Source organism: Balaenoptera physalus, assembly GCF_965194825.1.
Source record: "Balaenoptera physalus genome assembly, chromosome: 19".
In the NCBI taxonomy this organism is placed as follows: Eukaryota; Metazoa; Chordata; class Mammalia; order Artiodactyla; family Balaenopteridae; genus Balaenoptera; species Balaenoptera physalus.
Genome location: NC_138900.1, coordinates 11,280,023 through 11,297,623, shown reverse-complemented (window position 1 = coordinate 11,297,623; position 17,601 = coordinate 11,280,023). Strand labels below are relative to the sequence as shown.

The window sequence follows — 17,601 nt, the reverse complement described above, 5'->3', positions numbered from 1 at the left end:
TGCATCAGTTCATTTTATCCTCACAGCAGCCCTGTGATGTAGGTCTTCCTATTTGCCCTGTTTGACAAATGAGGAAACTGAGACTCAGGGGGGTGAAATGTCCAAGACCACCCAGCTTGAAGCAACAGAACTGGAACTTGAATCCAGGCCTTCTGATTCCGCCGTGCTCATCCCCCTCTGCACGGGTGTGTGGTTTCCTTGAAGCCTGAGCATCATTAGTATAAATCACCTTAACAGTAAAGCAGCCAACGTTTATGGAGTGCTTACTGAAGGCCCTGGCTTGATGCCAGTTTAATGTCACCAGGGCAGTGACATATCACTCATCTTATCTGCGTAGGGACTGGTGGAGGCCTGATGACCTCACTTGTTTCCTTCCTGGGAAGTGCCAGGCAAGCTGTGGTCTCCTAAGATCTAATATGGATCCTGCGGGTGGGGCAGGGATCCCTGACCTAACCTCCGAGGTCAGAGCCTGAGTTTGCAGAAGAATGGAACTGTCCATTGAGGATTAACAATTCTGATTTAAAATCATAGGGCTTGGGACTTCCCTGGTGGTGCAGTTGTTAAGAATCCGCCTGCCAATGCAGGAGACACGGGTTCGAGCCCTGGTCCGGGAAGATCCCACGTGCCGTGGAGCAACTAGGCCCATGCGCCACAACTACTGAGCCCACGTGCTGCAACTACTGAAGCCGGTGCACCTAGAGCCCCTGCTCTGCAACAAGAGAAGCCACTGCAACGAGAAGCTCGCACACCACAATGAAGAGTAGCCCCTACTCACCGCAACTAGAGAAAGAGGGGGTGCAGCAACGAAGACCCAACGCAGCCAAAAATTTTTTTAAAAAATCCAGACTAGAAAGAAAAGGATCTCAGTGTTCAACACAAGGCCCCAAACAAGGGAAGGGGTAGCCCCAGGGTTACTCCGCAAAGGAGAGGCCGGTGGGGACTCAAAGCTCGTGAAGAGACATTCCAAGCATCAGGGCTGGAAGGCCCTTCGTGGGTGGTTGAGATGGACCTTATTCCCATTGAACAGATGTGCAAATCAAGGCTGCCCAGCAGAGGCGGGGCAAGAGAGCAATGCAGGCCTCATCCAGAGAAAGGGAGCTGTCTTCCCTCTCCCCTCTTGGTGAAACCCAGTGGTCAATTCAGTGGGGCCTGCGTTCAAACCCTGGTTGTGCCAATGTCCTCACTTTGTGGCCTTGGACAAGGCCCTGGACTGCTCTGACCCTTAGTTTCCTTCTCTGTTAGATGGGGAAACTCAGGGCTGATTTCAACTGTACCAGTTGTAAAAATATTGAGATACCTCCAGATTTGGTTGGTAAAAATCTGCTCCCCCAAGACCCTGGTTGCCCCCCAACCTATGGCATGTCTGGGTCCTCCCAGACATCCCCAGGTTCTACTAACTAAAAGGGAAACACCAGGTCAGTGGAGGGCACCAGGACATTGCTCTAGTAATGGGGCCGAATTGTTACTGCTGCGTAGCCTGGCCTATACTGACTGATGGTCAAATATTTTGAATATGCCTCCTGGGGTTAATGGCGATAGCTTGTAGGATTATTGTAAGGAGCTAGTGAGTTAACATCTCTATGGAATGACCAGCAAACCTATTAGTAATAATAATAATAATAATAATAATAATAATAATAATAATAATAACAACATGCCCATCGTTCTTCTTTGGCTTCGCTGAGTAGCCTCCAGCTTGTCCTACATGCCCCTCAGGACTCAGTTTCCCCATCTCCGCATTCCCTAAGCCCTTTCCCCAACTCCCAGTGGCCAGGATGGCAGGTGGGGCCGCTATCTCCCCAGCCTATTTTGCTCTCCCTCTTCCAGGGCTGCCACCCTAGCCAATGCCCTTGAATAAAAGGGCAGGGCACCTGGGTTCTGCTTCCTCCTCTCCGGCCTGGGTCATGCTCTGGCGCTCCTGGGAGCGCTGGCAGCCTCAGAAGGTAGGCGCATCGTGTGTGGTCCCTCAGAGAGGGAGAGGGTGGGCCCCAAGGCCACGGGGGTGGTGGGAGTCTGAGTGCCAGATTCTTGTATCTTGGCTTTTTGTCCAACGGAAGCAGCTGGAAGGAGTGTTTGAGAGCATAGTTCTGGAGCCAGGCTGCCTGGGTTCCAATCCTGGCTCTGCCACTTCTTAGCTGTGTGATCTTGAGCAAGCCACTTAACCTCTCTGTGCCTCAGTTTCCCCATCTGTGAAATGAGGGTGATAATGACTCTGCCTCAGGGGGCTCTTGGGGGCATTCACTGAATTAATATGTTTGAAGAGATAGAAAAGCGTTAAATTCATTAACTTGAGATGTCTGGGTTTGGGGGGGGGGTTAAAAATTTTATTTATTTATTTATTTTTGGCTCCTTTGGGTCTTCGTTGCTGCGCGCAGGCTTTCTCTAGTTGCGGCAAGCTGGGGCTACTCTTCGTTGCGGAGCACGGGCTCTAGGCGCGTGGGCTTCAGTAGTTGTGGCACGTGGGCTCGGTAATTGTGGCTTGCGGGCTCTAGAGGGCGGTTCAGTAGTTGTGGTGCACGGGCTTAGTTGCTCCGCGGCATGTGGGATCTTCCCGGACCAGGGCTCGAACCCGTGTCTCCTGCATTGGCAGGCGGATTCTTAAGCACTGCGCCACCAGGGAAGTCCCTGGGTTTTCTTTAATTAGCAGTAGTCTTTTTTTTTTTTTTTAAACTTTGGGTTTATTTATTTATTTATTTATTTATTTATTTTTGGCTGTGTTGGGTCTTCGTTTCTGTGCGAGGGCTCTCTCTAGTTGCGGCAAGTGGGGGCCACTCCTCATCGCGGTGCGCGGGCCTCTCACTATCGCGGCCTCTCTTGTTGCGGAGCACAGGCTCCAGATGCGCAGGCTCCAGAAGCGCAGGCTCAGCAATTGTGGCTCACGGGCCCAATTGCTCCGCGGCATGTGGGATCCTCCCAGGCCAGGGCTCGAACCCGTGTCCCCCGCACTGGCAGGCAGACTCTCAACCACTGCGCCACCAGGGAAGCCCAGCAGTAGTCTTTTGATGTTCGACTACCTGTGGGGTTTTTTGTTTGTCTTTGCAGAAACTCCTATATACCCTGGCTCCTCCCCTACCTTTTTGGAACAGTCCCTCAGAACTATCTGAGAGGGTGTATCCCAGGCTTAAGTCCTCAGGCATGCCCGAAATAAAACATAATCCTCAACTTAAAATTTTTTTTGGTTTGTTTGAGGAGTTTTTACGAGCTTAGAACAGTATCAGGTCATAAGTGGCCTTGCCTGAAGGTGAGTTATTATTCATAACTTATTATTATTCCTTTACCTCATCTGCCTATCTCCCCCCTGGTTCTAATTCTACCCGCTTTGGCTGGGAATTAAGTGGTCAAAACCTAGCCAGGACCTCGCTGCGTAATTGTGGGTGGGACTCTATGTCCTCATCTGTAACAGGAAGGTATGAGTCAAGGTCAGAACTTTTCACACTGTGTGTCTTAGAGCCTTGAGGTTTCTTGGAAGAGCCTCAAGGGCCTCTTGGGGGTTAAGATGAAGACTCACTAGACATCGTCCTCAGCCCAGCTGATAAAGAGAAATGATGAAGGGAAATGACACTCTTATCTGTTCAGTTCTGGACTTGGAGGGGGGAAACGTTGCGAAAAAGAGTTCCACGGTGAGAACTGAGAGATTACACGGAGATTATCCTCAGCCCCAGCTTGGAGGTGCTGATTCCAGCCCCCAAACTTTGCCCACACTGTTTCGCCCACCTGGAATGCCATTTACTCACCACCAGGAAAATGTTCCTTGATCTTCTCCCATCAGTCCTCCCACCCCCAGCCCTTAGTTCTATTCTTTATTTTTACTTTTATTATTATCCTTTTCTGGCCGTGCCAAGCAGCTTGCGGGATCTTAGTTCCCCAGCCAGAGATTGAACCCAGGCCCTTGGCAGTGAATGCGCCAAATCCTAACCACTGGACCACCAGGGAATTCTCTCTTAGTTCTATTCTTGAATTGTGCGTGAGAGTGTGTTTGTTTGTTCTCCTTTTCTCCTTCTCAAATCACAAGTTCTGATCACCCCTCTTTCTCCACAGGGACCTCCAAGATGTGTCCAGTCTGCCCCCTGCTAGGAAACTGCACAGAGATCATCTGTCCTCCAGCCCGGGACTCCTGCTTGTTTAGCCAGTTGCAGCTGGGTGGGGGATCGGCCAGGGGGTGGGCAGGGAGGATGGACAAAGTACCCAAAGTGGGTGGGCAGGGGTCAGAGGGGAGAGGCCTGGACCTGCCGCCCTGGGACTGAAGGTTCCAAACTTTGCCTGGTAGCTCAGCTCACTGCCGCGGGGGGTTGGGGGATGTGGTGCTCTCAACACCAGCTGAGGCCCCAGATTGACCTCTGGGCATTGCTGCAGAGGGGCAGAGGTCTGGGAGGGCTTGGGGGTGGTCTCTAACTTCCCCTCCTCAACTTCTGTCGCCAGCAAATGGGACTCTCATCAAGAATGGGTCCTGCGTGGCCCCTGGGGAATGCCGAAGAGATGTCTACTCCCTGACCTATGGCCCCGACTTGAGTCTCTGGATCAACAGAGCCTGTTGTGAAAGCAGCTGTAGCAGGTTTATCCGACAAGGTTGGTCAGCGTGACCTGGGGGTCACACACCCGGGTGGGGTGTCATGGGAACTTGGCCTTGGTTTCCGGCTCTGCCTGGCTGCCTGAGACAGGAAGAACCTCAGTTTTCTCATCTGGAAAATGGGTGTGAAATAACTTTGGCAGGGGGTGCATCCAGCGCAGGGCTGGCATATAGTAGGCACTCTATGAAGTGTAGCTGTGCTTATCCAGTTATTGGCAGTGGGGCTGGAGAGAAGCCCCAGACTCTTATTTCTCCTTAGGAGAGGGACTGCCTCGAAGGATAGTCAAGCAGAACAAGAAATGTCATGGGTGGTGATGGGCTCTGGTGTAGGGTAAGGGGAGGTGCTCATTTTCAGGTGCTGACTTTGCACTTGCTCGACCTTGACAATGAGCATCTCCTCGCTGGCTCACTCCAGACCTGTCTCTGAGTGGTGATAAAGATCACTTTTGGTTGCCTGGTTATTTTTTCCAGAGAAGGAATTTTGTATTTGGCAGGTATAGCAGTGGGGAGACTTGAGACAGCTCCACATTCAGGGCTACTAGCCATCCTTCCAGACACCCGGGATTTCCCTCCTCCTAAACTGTGCACGTCAACCAAATAAAATAGCCAAGTCCAAGCTGAGAGGTGGGCATGTTATTCAGCATATAAAATGCCAATTATGAGTATAACTGCATCAAACAAAACTCCTATGTGTAAAGAAAGGTTGAAGGGACTATCTCGGAATACTTAGAGTAATTGTCTCTTTTTTTATTATTAAAATTTTTTTTTTATTTTAAAATAAACATATACGCATTCTTTTTCAGATTCTTCTACTGATCATTTTTTTTGATTCTTTTAAAACTTTTTATTTTATTTTATTTTATTTATTTTTGCCACACCACACGGCTTGTGGGATCTTAGTTCCCTGACCAGGGATTGAACCCAGGCCCTCGGCAGTGAGAGTGTGGAGTCCTAACCACTGGACTGCCAGAGAATTCCCTAAAAATCTTTATTTTATATTGGACTATAGTTGATTTACAATATTGTGTTAATTTCAGTCCCTAACCACTGGACTGCCAGAGAATTCCCTAAAAATCTTTATTTTATATTGGACCATAGTTGATTTACAATATTGTGTTAGTTTCAGGTGTACTAGAGTAATTGTCTCTTGGTAGATGCTAATAGCAGTGCTGTCTGTAGAAATACAATGTGAGCCACATTAGGGAATGAAAGCCTTTCTAGTAGCCACATTCAAAAGCACAAAGAAACAGGTGAAATTAATTTAAGAATCGACCTTATTTAAGGTACCATATCTAAACTATTACTTCAACATGGAGATAATTAATGAGATAGTTTACTTTCTTTTCCCAAACTAAGCCTCCGAAATCTAGAGTGTGTTTATACTCACGACGCCTCCCAAAGGGAACCAGCCACAGTTTAATTACTAAATAGCCGTGTGTAGACAGCAGCCGCGTATCAATCAGCACAGTTCTCTACTTTTCTATATCTGCCAATGTTTCAGTATAAACCTATGTTAAAACGATACGTGGTGGGCTTCCCTGGTGGTGCAGTGGTTGAGAATCCGCCTGCCAATACAGGGGCACGGGTTCGAGCCCTGGTCTGGGAAGATCCCACATGCCGCAGAGCAACTGGGCCCGTGAGCCACAATTACTGAGCCTGCGCATCTGGAGCCTGTGCTCCGCAACAAGAGAGGCCGCGATAGTGAGAGGTCCGCGCACAGCGATGAAGAGTGGCCCCCGCTCGCCGCAACTAGAGAAAGCCCTGGCACAGAAACGAAGACCCAACACAGCCAAAAATAAATAAATAAATTAATTAATTAAAAAAAAACAAAAACAATATGTGGCTTAGTTTTGACTCAGGAAAAACATGCTTAAATGGCTTCCTCTTAAATGTTTCAGATCTCTAAGAAAACTCTGAAAACTAATCAGATGGTGGAGTACCGCTCTTTTGTAGAACACCACAATATCTTAAAACCTAAAATAACAGGATCACCTTTTCGTCACATTTGGAATTTGGGGTCTTTGAGGGAGGGCTTCTGTCTGTGTGGTCAGTGCTGTGTCTTGAAAACAGGGCCTGGCACACAGTAGGTGCTCAAGAAATGTTTGTGGAATGAATGAAAGAAGCCTTGGGATTCAGCCTGAGGGTTTGTGTAGGACAAATGAACAGAGTGGGGCCAGCTCCACCTTTGGTTCTGTTCGCTGCTCCTCGGAATAAATCTTCAAGGGCCAGAAGGGTGTCTGAGACCAGGCTGGTGCCACTTTGGAGGAAAATGCTTTGGGCTTTTTTGTTTTTGTTTTTTTAAATTTTTGGCTGCATTGGGTCTTCATAGCTGTGCGCGGGCTTTCTCTAGTTGTGGTGAGCGGGGGCTACTCTTTGTTGTGGTGCGCGGGCTTCTCATTGCGGTGGCTTCTCCTGTTGCGGAGCACGGGCTCTAGGTGCGCAGGCTTCTGCAGTTGCGGCTTGTAGGCTCAGTAGTTGTGGCGCATGGGCTTAGCTGCTCCGCGGCATGTGGGATCTTCCTGGACCAGGGATCAAACCCATGTGCCGTGCATTGGCAGGCAGATTCTGAACCACTGCGCCACCAGGGAAGTCCTGCTCTGGGTTGTTGTGAGTGGAAACAGCAAGAACAGAGGGCTGGAGGGGGAAAGGAGGGCTGAGAGGGGGTCTCCCTCAGCCCCATCCTATCCTCACCACAACCACTCCCACCAGAAGCAAGACCCGAAGCTCAGACCAACGGGGTGAAGTGTTCCTACTGTTCTGGGAATAAGTTGGCCCCATGTGACTCCCTTTCGGTCATGAACTGCACCGGGAACCAGACTGTGTGTTTCACTCTCAGTGGGACATGGCGTGGAGGTAAGGGTTCCCTTCAGGAGGTCAGTTGCATGGCTGGCCTCCCTCCCACCTGCACAGATCAGTGTTGAGGTTTATTTGCATGTGTGTTCTGGTTATCTATTGCTACTTAACAAATCACTTTCACCCGTAGTGGCTTAAAACGACAACAATCATTTTACTAACTCTTACAGTTTCTCTAGGTTGGGAATTCAGGAAAAGTTCAGCTGGACAGTTCTGGGTCTCTCATATAGATACAGTCAGAGGGTTGCTGGAGCTAGAACTGCAGGGCTGAGGGCAACTAGGGGCTTGATGAGCATCTCATACATGTAGAATCCAGGCTTTTCCATGTGTTCTCTCCACATTGGTTAGATTGGGCTTCCTCACAGCATGGCTGCCTTGGGGCTTTTTGTATGGTGGCGGAGACTCCAATACACTGAATAATGCAGAAACAAGGCAGCAGCTTGGGCTAGTTGGCCCCCTTCTCTCTCCATGTAATCTCCAAGCTTCTCTGTGTGATTTCTCCTCGTTGGTCAAATTGGGCTTCCTCACATCATGGCTGCCACCACCTTTACATGGCAGCTGAAGAATTCAAGAGCGAGTATTCCAACAAACAAGGTGGCAGCTACATGGTCTTTTATGACCTAGCCTTGGAAATCACACCTTGTCCCTTCTGCCGTGCTTTATTGGTTGAAATGGTCACAAAAGTCCATTTGATTTCATGGAGAGGAGGTATAGACCCTCACCTTTTGGTCTTAAAGAATTTGCAGATGTATTTTTAAATCATCGCTATTGCTTGCAAATGGTTGGAGCAGAGGCTTTTTGAACAAAAGGCTTAGAATAGAACCAAACTGATCAGAGAATAGACTAACTATGAAGGCAGCAAAGTGAAAGAGAGAAGTGGCCTGGGCTTCTGCTCCTGGCAGTCTAGCCTGGCAGACTAGATTCTCTGAAGGGTCTTTCTTCTACAAACAGTGGCATGCTGGAAAGGTGGAGGTGGGAGGAACAAGAATGGGGGGCGTGGTCCACTCCAGTGGAGAGAGGTATTTTATCACCACCAGTGTTTAGAAATGCGGGTATATGGTGATAATAAAAAGCAGATTGACTTTCAGTTCGTTCTATTACTGGTTTTAACTGCTCTGCAGACAATACACCCTCTTACAGCCTGCTTCCAGGATGGATTGCTCCCACCACCCATCCCCCTTGGTACCGTTTACAGATGAACTAGATGCTGTCAGAAAAGTTTTTCCATGATTTCGGGGGCTTACGGGAAGTTAGGGAAATTTCCAAGGCTCCCCAAATAAAACTAAAATGTGAGCAGAAATCAGAAGGAGATCAGTGAGTGAAAATGAAAGGCGCAGTGGCCCTGAGAGCGAATGCTGATAACAGCCTGTTTTAAGTGACTAGGTCTTGGGTCCACAGCATGGTTGGGGAGCTGACTCTTTAATCACCACATAAGCCAGGGACCTTGGAAGGAGGCTGAAATGATCCCAAGTTGGTAGCACCTCCTGGCTCTCAGTATAAGCAAAGGCAAATCGTCTCCAAGGAAAAGCCCCCAGGACTCCCACAGATTGACATCAACCAAATGTGAGCTCACAATCCAGAGCCCATGAAATGCACAAGGAAACAAGCCACCATGAGTGATAGCAGAAGCAACAAACAACAGATAGAGGTCCACAAGGAACTCAGCTTTTATAATTAGCAGCTACAGAACATAGCACAGCTACATGTGACATATATGAAGGAATAAAGTTAGACTCCTCCATATGAGCAGGCAACAAGCGGTTGTAAGAAATGACCAAATAGATTTGAAAATGAATCATACAGAACAATCAGGTGAGCTGGGAACTTTCAGACAGAGAAAGACAGACATCAAGGTGGGAAGGCTCAAGCTCTGAGTCTCCCCCTCAAGCTTCCCCCTCTTTCTGCAGGGGGCCCCCAAATCCTGAAGGGCTGTGCTACACCAGAGGTCTGCCACCTGCAAGCGAACACCACCCTGGGCCCGGAAGCGTCTGGATTTCATCTCACCACCAAGCCTGAATGCAACCACGTGGCTCCTACCACCCACCCAGGTGCTTTGAACCCTGACTTCCTGAGACCCTACCCTTTCTGCCCTCTCTGGATCCCAAATGCCCTTCCCGATCCTATGTGTTCCCAGGGTATCCCCTCCCCCTACCATCATGCTCCCAGGGAGTGCAATTACACACACGTACAGACTCATACCACCTGACACCTGGAAGCAGAAAATCCCATTGGCATATATCCACACCTCCACAGACATCTACATTTACATCCCAGCACCCAAAAAACACACCTACAGAAGAGCATGTACTTCAAAACACGAACATCCTGTTGTGTAAGCGAGATTAGACATCTAAACTCGATTTAGATAAGAAATCTGGCGGTCTTTCCCTTTTCTTCACTTCCTTGCTTGTGAAAGAAGCCAGATTTGCCAATAGTCTTCTTTCAGCTTAACAAAGAACACTGACAATAATTTTCATCGTCCAGAAAAGAGAGATGTTAATTGAGATAGTATTTACCAGGGCAACAGCTTTTTAAGTGAGACAACTGACCAGAATTACAGACATTTCAGACCAGCAAAGAAAATGTTCAGACCTAGATAGAGCAGTATCCCCTCAGCTCCGGGGATGTAGAAGATGCTCTTGTTAGAAACCCGCACAGCAAGGACAGTTCTGTGATGAAGGGGATCTGTTTGCTGAATCTGCAGGCAAAGCAGGAACTTTCTCACCTTCACTTTCTCGGATTACCAGCTGCTAGGCGGTTTACTTTTCAAAACTGAGCAGAGGCTTAAATGAATGATCACGATGAAGAAAAAAAAAAGGAAGACTTGGGAGCTAAAATTTACAACGTGGAAAGGGAAAAAGGGTAAAATAGGATTACTAACCACTGGAAGGTGGGACTTGGAATTTTTGTGTATACAGTCCCTGCGGGCATATAACATATCTGTGCAGAGACACATCGGTTGTCAGATCCAGACACGTGGACAGGGAAAGAGACAGGTACAAACACACAAACATACAAAAGTACAAAATATACACAGACATACTGAAACACTTTACTAACATCCATATCTGTGCACCAACATATATATCCAAGCACTCCAAAGCTTGCTGGAAACACGACCCCCCCCCCCCAAACAAGCCTCCTACATATACACGTAAACACAGACATGCACATAGATACCTATACACACAGGGGCCCACGGAAGCGGACACACAAACATCCCCAGCCCTCCTCAGACAATTCCAGAACACACAGAGTGCAGCGTACGCACGCACAACCACGTGACCACATGTGCACACAGAGAAACAGACCTGCATGCTCCTACACACAAACTGTACCATCGCAGTAGTGCATCCACACAGCACAGTCACAGGCATATAGCTGTGTGCCCAGAAATGTACACACACACACACACACACACGTTGTCCTCCAGCCAGTTCATCTTCCTCTCTCCCCAGGTCCCCATGTACCTGCGACCTATACCAAGGCTAATGTCACCATCTGTTTCACCTGCTCAGACCTCCACCATTGCAACCCTCTCCCCTGCACGGAAGATAGGAACCACTGCCTTCAGATAGCGGGCATCACAGGTGAGTGCCCCTGCGGACAGGACTGGGCAGGAGAGGAAGAAATGGGACCTGAGACACCCAAGACCTCTCCTTGCCCTCCTGTGTTTGCTGCCTTGACTCCAGTCATGGTAGCCCTTTCCTGGCCATGGAGGACAGAAGCTGGTTGCAGTGGAGGATGTGAGCTTAAAATCCGATGTCACGTTTGTCATAGTTATTCCTGAGTAACCAAGCAGCTCAAGGTGTAGAGGCTTAACCAGGCACAGAGGACAAATACTGTATAATTCCATTGACAGTAGGTAGCTACAGTAGCCAAAATCATGGAAAAAGAAAGCAGAATGGTGGTAGTTTCAGCTTTGCAAAATGAAAAATTTCTAGAGATCTATCATACCACAATGTGAATATTGTTAACAGTACTGAGCTGTACACTTAAAAGTGGTTGAGAAAGTAAATGTTATATTATGTATTTTTTACTACAATGATAAAAAAAAAAACTTTGTGGCTTAAAACAACGATGATTTTGGGAATTCCCTGGCAGTCCAGTGGTTAGGACTCGGCGCGTTCACTGCCATGACCTGGGTTCAATCCCTGGTTGGGGAACTAAGAGCCCACAAACCACACGGCAAGGCCAAAAAAACCAAAACCCAAACCAAAAATAATGATTTATTATTTCTCACCACTCAGTGGGTTGACCAGGCTCAGCTGGGCTGTTCTTCTGCTCCAGGGGTGAAGGCTGAGGTCCAAGGGGTGTGTCTGCACTCAGCTGGGAACTCAACTGAGGCTGCAATGTTCAATACAGCCTCTCACCTTCCGAGGCTTCTCTCCATGTGGCCTCTCATAGTCTGTAGCCTAGTTGAGCTTCCTTACAGTGTGGTGGCTGGCTTCCGAGCAGGGAAAAGTGGAAACCACTGGCTTCTTAAGAGGTAAGCCCAGAACTGGCACACTGTCACTTCTGCCACAGTCTATTGATCAGAGCAAGTCACAAGGCCAGTTCAGATTTAAGGGGTGAAGAAGTTGATTCCACCTCTTGATGGGGGAGTGGTAAAGTCATGTTGCAAAAAAGCATGTGGGATGGGAGATACAGTTGCAAGGCATCTACTGCAACATTCTGGGCGGGGAGCCCCCAAAGTTCCCTGGTAATTGCTTCTCCTCATGAGCCTGCCCTCCATATCTTTCCAGTCTTAGGTGCAAGTAACTCTGTTTCCTGGAGAAATGGTTCCTGTGTGGCCTCCAAGGACTGCACATTTGACAACTCCATCTTTGCCTTGACCTACAGCATTGGTTTTGGCTTCTGGGTCAACACCACCTGTTGCCAAGGCAACTGCCAAGAGCCCACTCCTCTCGGTACGCTGCCACCAGAAAGCAGTCAGATGGGTGGCCAAGGAGGTGGTGGGGTAACTTTGGAGGAGAATTTGTCCTGCGTTGAAGAGGGCGTGCACTCAACACCCATTCTCCAGCCAGGCTACCCTAAGGCACCCTGACCCCAGTTCAGTGGGAAAGCCCATTAATGTCATTCCCTTGTAGTAGAGCCTATGAGCGCACGAAGGGCCCTGGGAGGTCCTGAGAGTCCTCCCAGCTGACTGTCACTCTCCCCTACATAGCCACCCTGCCGGCCTCAGGCACCTTGAGCAAGTTCCTGTGTCCTACATGTCCTGGGGGCCACTCAGGGCCCTGCAACCACTTCTTCTACATGCAGTGTCCCAGTGGGGAGACAGAGTGTGTCCAGATGAACCTGGTGTCTGAAGAAGGTAAGGTGTGTGTATGTGTGTGTCCACGTGTGCACAAGTGAGCCTGGGTGCACTGGTTTTGGATACAGGCATGCCTGGGTTTGGGGGTCCATCTCCATCATTGACTCTGTGTGACCCAAGCCACTTCATCTCTTTGAGCCTCAGTTTTCCCTTATGATAAATGGGGATGCTGGAAGAACACCTCACAGGGTTTTGTGAGGATGAAATTAGTTCATGAGAGAGGTGATGGAGTGGAGGGCACAAAGCAGGACTCTGGGGCCAGGCTGCCTGGGTTCAAATCCTAGCTCTTATGAGCTGGGTGACCTTGAGCAGGGGACTTTCTTTCTCTGTACCTCAATCTCCCCATCTGAGAAAGGGGATAATTATAGTCTCTTATCCACAAGACTGCTGTGAAAATTAAATAAGATAATCCATGAAGCTTCTAGGTGAGTGCTGTCCAAAAGAAATACACTGTTCACATGTGTAAATTAAAAATTTCCACTAGCCTTATGTAAAAGGTAACAGGTGAAATTAATTTAATAATATATTTTATTTAACCCAATATACCCAACAGTTATCATTTCAACATGCAAATGATGTAAGACCTTATAAATGAGATATCTTACATTCATTTTTTTCCTACTAAGTCTTTGAAATCTGGTGTGGCTTTTACACTCACAGCCCATCCCAGCTGAAACCAGCCACATGGCAAGTGCTCAAGAGCCACGTACAGCTAGTGGCTACTGTACTGAACAGCTTAATTCTTGAACATAGTTAGGACTAGGTATGGCATTTCAGCAAATCTAAGATGTTACCGATGGCAAGACAGGAAGACAGCTCTATTCAGGAATGTTAAAATGTGTGTATGTGTGTGTGTGTGTGTGTTGGGGGATGTGAATGTGAGTCTGGGAACTGATGACTTTCAGTGTCAGTGGTCATCATTGTTATGTGTGTATAAGGCTTATGTGGACTGGACAGACCTTCAATCAATCACTGTTCAGGGAACGGATGTGCTGGGGAACTTGTGTTTGTGTGCACAATGGGTGTGTGTGTGTGTCTGGGGGAGGGGTGATATGACAGTGGGCCGGGAGGCTGGGCATGTTGCTGTGGATTGCGTTCTGGTCTCTGGGGCATCATGGGAGCTGTCTGTGATTGAGGTGTGTGTGTGCATGCGTGTGTGTGTGTACATGTGTGGGTAGGTGTGCATGACAGTGGGTGTCGGACCATGACTCACAAACATGGCTCTTTGAGGAGGCGTACTCCAGCATACTCCAGGTCAAGATGAGACAAATACAGACAGTGCTGGGAGGCTTACATTTCTTTTTAACTTTTGTATTATGGAAAAATTCAAAGATAAATAAAAGAGTGAACAGTTTAATAAACCCCATGCACCCTTCACCCAATTCCGAGAATTATCCACTCATGGCCGATCGTGTTTCATCTCCACCTTGGCCCCGTATTATTTTGAATACACACAGATGTCTTATCACTTGACCGTAAGTATTTCCACATATGGCTAAAAGATAAGGACCTGAAAATAACCAACAGTTGTGGTGAGGTGTTTTTCTGTTGGTAAAATAACACTATTTCACTTTAGCATTTCCCATCAAGTCCTCAATAAACTGGTTACATTGGTATATTTACGTTTACATATAAATATATCACATCCTATCATATTATATCGTATATGGATGGCTCCGAGGACGCATAGGAAATAGTTGGGAAACCGGTTGGAGGGATGTGTGAAGCCGAGTGACCTCCAGGTGTCATAGTTTTTATTAATATTGAACACAAGTAAAAGAACACCTGTAACATACGTGTAAGGTATAAAGAATGACGAAAGGGACAGCCGTGACCAGCCCCAGATCAAGGATCAGAACATTCCTGGTGAGTTTTCCCCAAGGACATGGATTTGAGGGCCGGCCATCCCCTCCGAGGTTGGCTGGCTCCCATGTTCCCTTTTCCATGTGTCGAAGTCTTTTAGGAAGGCGACCCCGCGGGGCTGCAGGGAGTTTCAGGGCAATCTGCTCGATTGGAGGAACCCCCGGAATCTGGGGACAGCGACGCAGGGCTGGTGCCAGTGGTGGCGTGCGGGTGCCAGGCGCGCGCGTGCAGGGGGACACCGGCCAGCGCGCATCCTCACGTCCCCGTCCTCACCCGCGTCTCCGCAGGCGGCCGGAACCTCAGCGTGCGCGGCTGCGGCACCCGCGACCTGTGCCAGATCGAGGGGCTCCCGACGCTCCCCGGCCACCGGCTGGCCCGCTGGCCAGTCTGCAGCACTACCCAACGCGCCGTCCTGGACTCCGAGTGCCACTCGGGCGCAGCGCCTGGCCTCCGCCTCGCCCTGCCTGTGCTGATGGTCGCCCTGGGCACCGCGGCCCGCTCCTGAGCCATCCCACCCGGACCCCCGACCCCCGCCCCGGAGCCCGCCTGCTTGTCCCGCTAGATGGCGCCCTGGCTCCCCTCTGCTAGGGCATGTCTAGGGGCCTGGAAGCTTCTGGTGAGAAAGTCGAAAACCAGGGTTGAGCCTCCCCCCTCAGGCTAAGCGCTTCCCCAAGGCTAGTCCTCTTTCTTCACGCCAGGACCCCAAAGGCTGTACCTCCTCCCTCAGACTAGGCTGTTTTTCTTCCTCAGATAAGAGAAGCCACCATGGTTACACATTCTCCTTCAGATTGGGGGCCCCAAAGACCAAGCCTCCTTCCTCAAACTAGGGGGTCCCCATCACCAGGCTACTCCCTCAGACTAGGGCTGTATCTCTTCTCGGGAACATTGGGCAACAACTCCTCTTGCTCTCTCCCTCTTCAGGGTCTAGCAAAGTCCTGGGCCGTCAACCTGGGGCTTGAGGACCAAATACCGCCTCCCCCCCACCCCTGCAGTCTTTTAGAGCCGCCCATTTCACCCCCGCCATGGGCCCTCTTCTGTCTGGGCTCAGTCTCCCAGCTGCAACCAAATCTGAATGAATTGCCTTGCACAATGTCGAGAAGTTTGCGTTTCCTTTTTCTGACATTGCAGCCTCAAGTGGGGCCCGGATGTGGTCTACTCTCTCCTCTGGGGATTCGGGGACCTGAGGGGACCTGCAGAGGACAATGTCTGGGAGCCAGAGTGGGCATGAGATCAAATGCTCCATCTGGAGTGAGCGTCATTTTAGAGCAAGCACTGGACCCAAAGGACTGAGCAGAGAGGTAACATCGAGGAACTCACAGGAGGCAGAATGCCAGGAACATTTGCTTGCAGCTGAAAGTAATAGAAAGTCCAAGGTGGAGAACTGAAACAATTCACTCAGCATTCATTTAACAAGCATGTATTGATCACAATACTATGCATCAAGCATAATTCTAGACACCAGGGACACAGAGTAAACAAAATCCCCTGCTTTCAGGAAGGTTATGTTTTCGTGGGGGAGATCATAAACCTCTCATATGACATTCCAGATAGTAATGAGTACTCTGGAGAAAACAGTGCAGGGAAGAGAAGTGGGGATACTTCCAAAGGGGTGCACTTTTATGCAGGGTGGGTTAAGAGTGACATCTGAGTAAAGACCTGAAGGGGCTGAGGGAGAGGGCAGTGCAGATGTCTGAGGAGTGAGTGGGGGGCATTCCAGGGGGAGGGAATGGCAAACACAAAGGCTTTGGGGTAGGAGCAGTAAGGAATACCTAATATTATACAGCATAACAGAAAGAATGGAGATGGAGATACCCATGGGTCATTAATTCAGCCGTTCCAAGGAGTCATTGAGAACGTACTTTGCTGTCCTGCCGTCCTCAGCATGTTGGTGTTTGCACGATGACGGCCAGAGCTCCAGCATCAAGCCCTCTTACAATCATATCCAAAGCTGGAAGAGGCAGCTTCCCATCTTTGTCTTGTCAGAAACCCCATCACCTAGCAAACGTCTCTTATGTCCCATTGGCCAACCCCTGGCACGGTGATAGATTATTCTGAATGACTTTGCCTTATCAAGAGTCAGTCCCTGGGGTGAGCATCGAGAGAGAGAGAGAGAGAGAGAGAGAGAGAGAGAGAGAGAGAGAGGGAGAGGGAGAGGGAGAGGGAGAGGGAGAGGGAGAGGGAGAGGGAGACGGAGAGGGAGACGGGGAGAGGGAGAGGGAGAAGGCATACTGCCTGTTATGACCTAGCCTCTGAAGACAGGCAGGATCACTTCTGCCATATTCTCTTCATCCAGGCTCAAGGAAAGGGGAGCTGGACTCCACTCTTGATGGGGAGTGAAGAGTGACAAGGCTCTAAAAGAGCATGTAGGGTCAGAAATACTTTTGGAAAAATACAATCTGCCATAGGGAGTATTCCACTGATTAGCAACTGCAGGTAGCAGGTCCCACCCCTAACGCCAGGCAAACCAAAGGGAGGAGGTGGTGTTAGCACACCTAAGAGCCCCTTGCTGCTGTACTGCAGGGCAACTTGTGCTGGAACCATGGGTGGGGGGCTGTGTGGCAAGGGCTGGGGCCACAGAGGAGGCACCACACACAGGCACAGTTCCATAGATAATGCTACAAGCAGGGGCAGGGGAGGCTCTTTTTACCCTCTGACCTGGAGTGCTTCCTCTTTGCAGGAGTCAGGTGGCAAGGGATTCTGGGAAATGTAGTTTTCAAAATCCCCCAGCCCCAGCATTACAGGGCAGAGAAGGGTAGATATGGAACTGAGGGACCATAGGTAAATAACAATGACATTAAACAGGTCCCTTCCTGCTCAGTTTCTTCATCTTAAAGGCAGCTGTTCTCTCATTGTGTCTTCACATGGCAGAGAGAGCAAGCTCTGGTCTCTCTTCCTCTTCTTATAAGGACACTAATCCCATCATGGGGGTCCCACCCTCATGGCCTCGCTAAACCTAATTATCTCCCAGAGGACTTGCTTCCAAATATCATCATATTGGAGGGTG

General features: G+C 49.2%; 1 protein-coding gene across 2 annotated transcripts; it reads left to right on the top strand.

The window, feature by feature from the left end:
* Positions 1-1,907: 1,907 nt before the first annotated feature.
* On the top strand, positions 1,908-15,689 carry LOC309649141 (uncharacterized protein). Of its 2 annotated transcripts, XM_082438824.1 has the most exons (8): positions 1,908-1,943; positions 4,039-4,566; positions 7,277-7,420; positions 9,328-9,468; positions 10,879-11,010; positions 12,166-12,330; positions 12,588-12,734; positions 14,885-15,689. In XM_082438824.1, the coding sequence occupies exons 3-8, from the start codon at positions 7,363-7,365 to the stop codon at positions 15,100-15,102; spliced, it is 861 nt and encodes a 286-aa protein (XP_082294950.1). In that variant the 5' UTR covers positions 1,908-1,943; positions 4,039-4,566; positions 7,277-7,362; the 3' UTR covers positions 15,103-15,689. The 2 variants fall into 2 exon arrangements, with proteins under 2 accessions (XP_082294950.1, XP_082294949.1); XM_082438823.1 differs by lacking the exon at positions 1,908-1,943 and having other exon boundaries at positions 3,394-4,566.
* Positions 15,690-17,601: the final 1,912 nt, after the last annotated feature.